Below are 10,344 nucleotides of genomic sequence, written 5' to 3' on the forward strand. Positions count from 1 at the left end.
AGCAGGCATGCCTGCAGAGGAATACACGCCCTTTAATTTATTTCACCCTGCGGTCAGCTTTCTAGTATCCGCTATGGCCCTCCAAAAGCCAGAAGCCCATAGACACATCCCCACCCATCTTTATCGCATCCCTGGGTGGGAGGGCGTGGGGTGTCCCTGCGATCCCCGCGGCTGCCCCTTCAGCCCCCTCGCTCTGCCCCCCGGCAGGTGCGGCTCTGCCTGCTCTGTGTGGGGACCTCGCTGGTGTTCGGCCCCGTCGTGGGGAAAAGCTGGCGGCTCTACAAGGTGTTCACCCAGCGGGTGCCGGACAAGCGGGTGGTGAGTACACGGCACCCGGGGGGAGGCAAAGTCCCCAAGTGGGGTGAACACTAGCAAGTCCCAAACCGGTGCAGGATAGCAGATAAAAACGGCACGTGACAGGGATGGGTGCCACAATCGCAGGTCTGCTTTCACACCTAGCTGGGCACGGGCTCCTCATTTATTCCTGCGCAATGAGGCAGGAGCTTTTCCACTCTACAGGCAAGCGGGCACCCTCCAGGCTGCCTGTCCCCAGCGGAGTCCCAGCCCCATTACCAAGCAGTCTTGTTCTCATTTTACATCGGGCATGTGCCTTCACTACGTGACACACCGGTGTTTGTGTCCAGGTCTGGGCTGATTGTTTTTGTGGGATGAAAATAAGCCAGGTATCCTCAAGGGCATCTGATGATGCCCCCAGATGCATCTGATCTCCTCTTGAAGGGAGGGAGGGAGCTCCTCTGCAGCACTGAAGGAAGGGGATACAGCAGCTGGGAGGGAAATGGGAGCTACCTATATAAATTTGTGCATATAATGGTGCACTTACAGCTTTCAGCAGCCACTTTCCAATGGCGAAAAAAGTAGCTCTCAGAAGAAAGGTGAGACGAGAGGGTTTGCAGGGGAACCAGGTACCAGCAAGGACTCCCATTCCTGAGGCACCGGGATTTGTGTTAAACTTGCAAAATTATAATCCTACCAGCTTTTTTTTTGTTCACCCTCTTTTTCTCTGCTTGTGATATGGCCATAAGGGATGATACTCTTGTTTTGGACGAGCTGTTTTCTATCATAGCATTTACCAGCTAGCTCCACCATCGGGGAGGGTTTATACCTGGCCCCAAGCCCAATTAGGTCTCCAAGAGTTTGGGAGCTGGAGACAGAGATCCTGTGACCGACTCGGATGTAGGTGAGCTGCTGGACTCCAGTCTGGGGGAAGTATTTAGGATAGACATGTTCCTTGGAAGAAACAACCAGAAAGAGACCCAGGAGACAGAGGTTATTGGTGTCCATTTGGCCCCCACGGTAATGCTTACTTCTTGCGTGTTTGCAGATTATCAAAGACCTCCAGTTGCTAGCGATGGTGGCAGTGTTGGTGCTGGCGGACGCCGTGTTGCTCTTGACGTGGGTATTCTCTGATCCGGTCCAGTGTTTCCGAAGCCTCAGCGTCTCACTGCGGGTAAAGGGATGAGGAGGGGTGGTGGAGTGTTGCGCCGTGTCCTGTCCGATCCCTGTGGACAAAGTTGGTGGGTGGTCAGGCGTTTGGAGGTGCTGTTTAAAAAAATAGAAAGAAAAACAAGCTAGAAGGCCTTCTGGGCACTCTGGCTTGGGTTTATATCTGGCCTATTACAGAGATGAGGTTCCGCTGCAAAATTTCCAGGTCTGTGCACCCAAACCTGGCAAGGAATAGCTGGTTGCAGGGCTTTGGTTTGCCAGGCAGTGGGGTCTGGTGGATGATCTTCACCAGCCCGTGCAGGTCACCTGGGTGACACAGGAGAGGTCCGTGGCATCTGCAGATGCTTTAGAGGAAGGTTTAACTGGCCCTGTTGGCAGCGGAGTGCCAAAATCTTCCTTGCTTTAACCCTCTGCCCCTGGCAGCACCAGCTTTGGCCTTTCCTTTTAGGAATTTACAGAGGAATCATAGAATCATTAAGGTTGGAAAAGACCTCTAAGATCATCGTGTCCAACCGTCAGGAGACCTGCTCAAATGCGTAGACCTGTCTGCCCATCGGTCTGTGCCTGCTCCCGGGCAGCAGCCTTCACTTCTGCCTTCCGCTTGCCTCCTAGGCGACAGAGAAAGGCATGACCTGCTCAGTGAGCCGGGTGCAGTCCTGTGCATCTCTTTATTCCGATCTTTGGCTCGTTCTCATTTTAGGGTTTAAGGTAGGTAACCTCTTTATTGATTCTTGCGTTGTATCTCACCTCCTCCCAGTCTCGCAGCCTAAACTGTTTAGCAGCATTTGTAGTTTCGCTGCCCTCCCAAGCGACATGCCTATTGCAAATTCCAGCTACTCCTGTTCATCTTGAAAGCCCTCCCATCTCCAGTCCTTCCCATCTTGATGTTTTCTTGCATTCCCTTGTAAAAGCCCTGTTAGCCACTTTTTCCCCGCCTCACCATCTCTTTTCCGTACACCGTGCACATACTGTCTCTCTAGTTCTCTCCCTGCAACCCCCCACGCCTCATCTATCTCCCTTCTTAAAACTCGTGCCTCGCTGTTTTCTAAAGCACACTTTTTCCATAAAGCCTCAGATGACCATCCACCATGCTGATGCACTTTGCAGCTCAGCCCGAGTCCTCTGACTCCAAATCAGGGAGGTGCTGATGACAAGTGCTTGGTGCCTACCCTTACAGGATGTGTATCAGCTTAATTATACCGCTGAGGTGCACTTTCACTGGCGTAGCTTTGCACGTGGCCCTTCTTATTTCAGAAGAGTTAGTTATACTGATGTAACTATGTAGGTATAATTATCGCTGTAATTATCTGTGGTCTCATGTGTCTCTGGGTTGGCAGAGGCTGGACGCATTTCAGAAAGCTGATGTTGATGAAGCTTGTGAGATCACAGCCTTTCTTTGGGAATGGCTCCATCTCTGCGTGCAGTACAGGCAGTTCCTTTCTGACTCACTGTAATGTAGTACTCATTGACCATCTACCCAAAATCGTAGGAAAAAGAGCAGGAAGAGACCTCACGACACGGCCAAGTCCTTCTCCTCCCTATTTTAAGGACATTAGCCTAGCCCATCCTTAAAAGTCCTTTGCTGCTAGGGATTGCAGGCATTCCCTGGGCTTTCAGTGCTGTGTCTCCACTTCTGATTTTGTCTGCAGTTTGTATTAGGGTTTAGGCAGGTCATGCTTTTGCCTACAGCTCCTACAAACTGCTTTTTGGAATAAAACATCCCCATTACCAGTCCCAGGTACTCTTCGTTAGCGTTGCATTGAACCTGACCCTGATCCTATCTACCTACTGGAGGTCATGGAGTTATTTCTTTAGTCGCTTCTCTGGAGTTAATCTGGATTTACAGTAATGTGAGAGTAGGCTCTATCCCTGCGTGTACGTAGCACTTCTTATCTTCCACGGCGTTAATGTGCTCAGCCCTTTGTGAAGCAGCTCAGTGTATTATCCTGGCTTCACTGGCACAGAGCAACGAACAGAAATGACTTGCCAAGGACATGCCTGGAATTAGGAGCAAAGTCCTCTGCTCAAGATTAAAGCAAACTAACAAACAAACAAAAAACTTAGTCCTGTGCTTACTGAAAGTCCTAGTTTACCAGACGGCAGTGCTGTTGTCTGTGTCCCAGATAGACTATAGGAATTTTAAATGGGACTTTGGTGCTGGCTTTTTTCTTGCTCAGGGATTAAGAGTTGGCTTGCCTTTGGGCCAGGTGTTTGGAGGTCCCCCAACATGGTTATGATCCAGTGCAGATCCTACGAAGCAGGGTCGGGCATCAGCCTGATTCCGAGTGAGGCAGGTCCCACTATTATAACCCTGCCTTGAAAATTCATGGTGCTCTGAAGTTGGGAGTCTCACCAAAGACCTTGGACGTGAACTTCTCTTGCCTGTAAGAGTGTCCCTCCAGACCCCAACCCTGGCAGTGGCCTTCAACGGTCATCAAGCGGCCACAGCATGGAGGGGTCCAGAAGGGTCTACAGCACATCTGCACCACAGGTCACAAAGCACTTCTTGATGCCCAAATAACAATTTAATGTCTCTTAGTAAAAGGCTGACCGTTGCACTTACTGGGTAGCAGGGGAATAATGTAGGAGTCGTGTTCCCAGAATTCTGGGTCCTTGCAGGAGCAGGGACTTTGTTAGATGGTATTTCCAAATGATCCTGAAGACAGATCATGCCTGGTGCTACAGAGGTGGGCAAAAAATTCTTGGTGTTTCTTGCCAGTGTGCCCTAGGGAAGGAGGGATTCAGCCTGCTGGGTAGTTTAATCCTAAGCACACTGGAAAGATGCATGTGTGGGACACTTGAGGGGCAGCACGGTGAGGAAGCCTGCTCTGAAACAACCGATCTGCTCCGGGGCGGGAGGGCCTCTGTGTGCAGAGCACTTCTCTAGCCCCTTTCCCCGCTGCTAGAGTCGGGCAGGAAACGGCGACGGGAAGGGAGAAGAATTGCACCTGGTAGTTTCCTGGATTTCTATTTAAAGAGGCGCCAAGTACCTCCTCTTCCCTCCAGTCTAAACTTCCGCTTCTTCTGCCATGCTTTTTTCATCTGAATGTCCTTCTGAATCTCCTTCCTGCTCCTTCAGAGGTATGTCGTTGCTCCTTGATGGCACCCCGCCGCTGCATCCCCGCAGGGACCTCCGTCTCTTGTCTGTCTGTCTTTGCTGCTCCCACTCCAGGCTGCCCAAGGGGAGGTTTTCATGTCTTGCCTCTCCCGATGCCCTGCATCGCCTGCCGACCTGACCCTCAGCTCCTCGCGCCCCTCGGTCGGGACCCCCATAGCCTGCCAGCGCCTTCGCTCCTGCCTTCCTTCCCCAGCCCCACTTCTGACCTGCAGCAGCGTGCCGGGCGTTTGCTGCGGCATCACCACTGCACGCTGAAGGTCTGCATTATAGATCAAAGAGCATTAATTAGGATTGCGCTGAGTGTATCTGAGCTCACTGGGCTTGGTACGAGGTGGGGGTTGACACCGTCAGGCTGTAATTTTCCACACTGTGGAAACCTCTTTTTTCTGCTTCCAGAGTATCCTCCTGCTGTATGGGACCTACTTGGCCGGTCTGACCGACAACGTCAGCTCCCCACCAGTCAACCAGTCCTTGACGCTCATCGTCGGGGTCAACCTCGTTTTCCTGGCTGCCAGCACTGTCTGCTTAGTTCACCGTTTCTTCCGCGCTTGGCACAACTTGCTGTTTGGTTTTACCTCTGGAGGCATCTTTGTATGTACAACCACGATCAACTGCTTCATCTTTGTGCCACAGGTATGCTGCCACCTCTGTCCCGCCACCTGGCTGGAAACAGGCACATTTTTGGAGTTTAGCAACAGCAGCCATGTGGGCCAAAGCACTTATTTTCCTGCTTCTTTCCCCAAATGTTCGGGCTCACCTGCGGAGTTCATCCTCCAAGCCCCACTGGCTCTGCTTCCCCAAGCAAGTCCTGGGAGTCTCCAAGGAGTGTAGGCGCGTTGCAGACCTGCGGCTCGGAAACCCTCCTGCAAGAGCGTGCTGTGGGTGGCAGCCACACAGAGAGGGCATGTGTGGAGGCGAGGCGGCTGCTGCCCTCCTCCTCCTCCTCCACGTGGGTGGTGGGATCGGTCCTTCATGCTAGTTGTCCTCTCCCATACCCCACACGTCCGCTCCCATCAAGGGTTTCTGCCCACGGCAGGGATGGAGGTGGGCTCCAGCAATGCAGATGGCCGCACCGGGCTTAGAGGCTTCGTGGCTGCCGGCGGTCCCCAGGGGAGGCTGTCCTCCTCTGCGCTCTCGGAGGAGGAAGCTGGGCTTTGCCGCAAGCGAGGGGGAGGACGCGGAGATGTTTTGAGGAAGCCTTTTGTGGCAAGGCGAGGCTCTTCTGCTTCCCGTGTCCTCCAGGAGCAGCCTGGTGTGCCTGGCCACGACGTTAGTGGGAAAAATGCTCCCATTGTTACAGGGAGAGGAAACAGTTGTTTACTCAGTGTTATGTTTGGAGGGATGTTTGGGCTCACGGAAATGAGGTGAGAAAGGGAGGAAGAGGTGAAGCTGAAGAAAGAGCAGATCTGTGCAAGAGAGGGCTCGGGGGATCTCACCAATGTACATAAATACCTATGGGGGCGGAGTAGGGAGGGGGCAGCCAGGCCCTTCTTGGTGGTGTCTGCTGACAGGACAGGGGACAATGGGCACAAACTGAAACACAGGAAATTCTGTGTAAACAACCATCAGAAAAAGGGTTGGATTTTTTTTCTGTGGAAGTTGTAAAGCAGTGGAGCAGGTTGCCCGGAAAGCTTGTGGAGTTTCCATGCTTGGAGATATTCAAGACCCAGCTGGACACGGTCCTGGGCAGCGAGCTCCAGCTCACCTTGTGTGAGTAGGGTGGTTGGACTAGATGATCTCCAGAGGTTCCTTCCTACCTCCGTCGATGCAGTATAACTGCAGAATCCCAACTCACTAGATGACCAGCCCATGGGAGCAGGATCCAAACCTCCTCTGACAAGCACCAAGCCTGCTGGCGATGCTCTGCCAAGTGCGAGGTCTCTCGGGGTGCGGGCGGAGGAGCTTACGTACTTGCACTCTGCCTGTACCATTTTTTCTGTGGTAGCCTGGGGGCCTTGAACATTTTATTTAACTTGGATCTTTTAATTCATCAACTTGTTTTTCCTAATGGGCTTGCTCTTCTATTGCTCATCCGAGATCAATGAGCAGCTGGAGCTGGTCTGCGCAAGGCTTCCACACAGACACTGAACGAGAAAACGGATACTAAGCGTTGCTCTTTTTCAGCTTGTCACCGGTGATTCAGGGATAAGGAGGCGTGCGTGACACTCTCTTTGTCTGTCACGGAGTCAGGGAGGGGAAGAAGAGGGAGGGGGCTTTTACAGCACGCTTAGAGGTTGCAGCGCAGGCAGGCACCGACCCTCTCTGTGTTAAAAGCTGGAGCCGGGGCCAGGGTAGGGCTCAGGTGGGTGGGAGGCTCCAAGTGACACCGCAGCCCCTCGCCCAGCCGTCTCTCGCCACCCATCTCTGCTCCTCCGTCACACCCTGCCTTTGTCTCCCCCTCTCCGTCCCTTTGTCTCCTTCGCGCTGGAGCTGCGCCTGCCTCCCGCCGCGTCGGCAGGGGCTGTGCGTACCGCGCCGATAACGCCCTCTTCTACTCCCCAGCTCAAGCAGTGGAAAGCCTTTGAAGAAGAAAGCCAAACCGTGAGCCACATGGCAAAATATTTCACCAGCCCGAGCAGGAGCTGCCGCTCGGTGTACAGCGAGGAGCAGCTCTACCAGCTGATAGGGGAGAAAAACTCCATGAAGCGGCTGCTCACCGAGGTACGGGGCTCTGCCGGCCCCCCTCGGCTGTGCCGGCTGCTCCCCTTCCCTTTTGGGGGGTGAAGGTTTTGCAGGGTGGGGAGCCCTTCTTTACGCCCCGGCCCGCACTGGCGCTCCCCCTCCGGCCTCTTCCCTCCTAAGGGGAAGAGCTGCTTTCTTTTGTCACATCACTCTGCACCCCAAAGCGCCAAAATTTAGGCATAATCTAGAGGGTTTCAAAAAAAACACGTAGGGAGAAGAGCATTCAGAGCCTGGTTCCCACAGCCCAGTCAAACACGGTTAATTTAGAGGGGAGGTGCTCTCTCTCTCAGGAAAGCCCCCAGCCTCCTGCTCTCTCGCCAGCACCCCGGCTCGGAGAGCTGCCTGCCCCAGTGCCCCCCTTCCCAAACCTGCATCTGGGGGGCTCTGGGGGTCTCCAGGGGAGGAAGAGGTCACACCCGCTGCCAGTGTGGCTCTTGCAGGCCAAACCTGCAAACCTGCCACTGCGCTGCCTCAGAGCACCTCTCCCGTGCGGAGAGGGGCAAGTCGTTTCCTGGCAGTGCCTGCTTCCAAATCGGCAGTGGTTTTGTGCCCTGCTCCCGCCCCGCGCTTGACAGGCTTATTCGTTTGATGCAGAAAAACGCCGTGATCGAAAGCCTGCAGGAGCAAGTGAGCAGCGCCAAGGAGAAGCTGATGAGGCTGATGTCTGCCGAGAGCGGCTGCGACCCCTGCGCGCCGCCGGCGGCTCCCTGCACCCGGGGTGCGGGGCAGTGTGGGGATGCACCGGGGGACTGCTGCCCCCCGGATCCGGAGCGGGATGGGTGGCAGCCTCCCCGCGTGCTGGGCACACCGGCTCTTTGCAGCGATGCTCAGGACCTCCAGAAACCTGTGAGCCACGAGCCTGTTTGCTCTCGGACGCTGCTTTTTGACATGGGAGATGGCCTTGAGTGTGGCTTGAAAGATGCCTGGAAGCACGGGACGCCTGCGGGGCAGGGGCAGCCTCCGGAGCAGCTGCCGGGCCAGGACATCGCAGCTGGCGTGGCCTGGGAGTCGTCCCCCAAAGTCAGCTACGTGAGCAGCGAGAAGCTGCGGGAAATCTTGCAAGAGCTGAGCCTGGATGGCAAAACCTACAGCCCGGCCTTACCTGGGGGGCCCCCACATGGCAGCCAGGGCCCCCAGGGCGAGCAGGGAGGAACGTGGGGGGCCCAGGAGGGCTACCCAGGCATCCACACGCCCCTCAGCCCCTACCTGGCGAGGCGGCGGCGGAGGATCCCGGTGCCCCCCGCCTCCACTCACTTCCCTGGACATGTGTCCCCTCGTGCCAGCCGCAGGGTGAAGGAGGTGGGCGGCTGGGGTCGTGGGGACTCGGCACGTATCTCCCTGGGGAGGGAAGGGGAGATGGCTGGCGAAGGGCTCCTTCACCCGCCAGCACCGTCCCCTCCAGCCATCCCTGGGGAGGTCTGCTGCCAGCCAGAGGGATGGCCAGGATGGCTGGAGTCCCAGGGCGCTTCCCCGTGCATCCTGCGGGAGCAGCGGCGGCGGCAGGGCGCCCCAAGGGGACCTGCTGAGCCCTCCCTGCGCTCGCTGTACTATTACCCGGACTCCGACTCCAGCAGCAGCAGCTCTGAGGAGATGTTTCATGGCTGCCACCGGCCCTGCTGCGAGGTCTGCTTCCAGAGCCCGCGCGGCTCCCTGGGCAGCAGTAGCACGGACACGGACACAGAGCCCAGCAGCTGCACGGGCCACCGGACAGAGCACCATGGTGGGCCCCAGCCTGTGGTGAATTTCAAAGAAGATCTGAAGCCCACCTTTGTGTGACTGGGAGCACCCCTGCCCCAAAGGCAAGTGCCCTCCCGCCCCCAAAACACTGCGTGTTTTCAGCGATGCTAAAGCCACACGTCCCTCCGAGGGATGCGTCTTGCTCCGGCATCTGGGGGTCGGGAATAAATCTTGCCCCGCTCTGGGTTGCTGTTGTAGTCCCAGCCTGGTCAGCGGTGACTTGTGTTTGGCTGAGAGGTGGTTGGCAGCATTTGGGGAGGTGGCAGTGGTTTTGTCCCGACTGCTCCAGGCAGCTGCTTGCACCCCGCAGATACCTGGCACATCTGTCCATCCCAGTGACAGCAGTGGAAAGACTGGGGCTGGGTGGCCTGCAAGAACCCAAACTTCATCATCTTAGAGGGCTTTCCCTGCAGGCGCTGGGTGATTCGCACTGGCGGGGAGCAGCACCGCATCTCGGAAACGTGTGGCTTGTTGCACACAGCAGACAGACAGACATACAGAGGACTCCTTCCCCGAGGCTAACGAGCCTTCCACCAGCATCACACCCAGCTGGAGATGGGAGACAGCCGGACACCAGGAGCGCTTGCAGGCTGCCGCTCGCCTGGGGCACGCTGCTCCCTCAGCAAAGCAAGGACCTTGGAGCGGGGTGCGCGCCGGAGACTTTCGGGGCAGTTTTTTTTTGGTAGCATCTGAGTGAGAAAATGGAGTCCAAAGGTGACATCCCTGGAGGTGTCTTTGCATTTTGTGTAGTTCAGTTGCATGGTCATAAGTGAGACTTGGGTCAGAGCCGAAGAGAAGGACAAGCTAGCAATTGTAAAAGAGGATCTGAAAAGGTTTCTCTTTTCTTTTTTTGCCTTGTTTTTCTGGGGCTTGTGCCATTCTGTATGCCTTTGTATGGACAACATAGTCTGGAATGAGGTTTGTTTAAATTAATACGGTCTGTTTAATTTTTATCTTAGAAATATCAAGAACAGTAAATCCAGTGTGCCTGCTTTTTTGTGAAGGCATTTCAGCGTGTCGTTGCCTCCACGGAGAAGTCAGGAGTGCTAAGACCTGGTGCCCAGTGCGTTAAAAATCCCCCTAGAGAAAGGCTTTGTTAAAAGGGCGGGTGACAGAGGAATCCCAAACCCAAACTGTACATTAGTAGTGCCCTCTCTGTTATCCTTTACAATGGTGAAATCCCTCACCAGGGACTTCACCTGTGTCACCTTTTTTCCCCATTGCCGCCACGGTTTTCCAAGCTTGCTGAATTTCTAGGGCAAATCACCAAAGCCGATAATCTTACGGGGAACGATATTCCCACAGCCCCTCTCCGCTCCTAAAATGGAAACACCCCAGAAGGT

The 10,344-nt window shown here is 55.2% G+C and overlaps 1 protein-coding gene across 1 annotated transcript in view; it reads left to right on the top strand.

Annotated features, from left to right (window-relative positions):
• Positions 1 to 9,930, top strand: part of LOC142089675 (leucine-rich repeat-containing protein 58-like) — a 57,567-nt gene extending 47,637 nt beyond the window's left edge. The window contains exons 6-11 of the mRNA XM_075166433.1: positions 208 to 318; positions 1,343 to 1,468; positions 2,077 to 2,172; positions 4,979 to 5,215; positions 7,085 to 7,243; positions 7,859 to 9,930. Of these exons, the coding sequence (XP_075022534.1) occupies positions 208 to 318; positions 1,343 to 1,468; positions 2,077 to 2,172; positions 4,979 to 5,215; positions 7,085 to 7,243; positions 7,859 to 9,040 (1,911 nt within the window). The 3' untranslated portion in view covers positions 9,041 to 9,930. The remainder of the gene's footprint in view (positions 1 to 207; positions 319 to 1,342; positions 1,469 to 2,076; positions 2,173 to 4,978; positions 5,216 to 7,084; positions 7,244 to 7,858) is intronic.
• Positions 9,931 to 10,344: the final 414 nt, after the last annotated feature.

The sequence above is a fragment of the Calonectris borealis genome, chromosome 1 (assembly GCF_964195595.1).
Source record: "Calonectris borealis chromosome 1, bCalBor7.hap1.2, whole genome shotgun sequence".
NCBI lineage: Eukaryota > Metazoa > Chordata > Aves > Procellariiformes > Procellariidae > Calonectris > Calonectris borealis.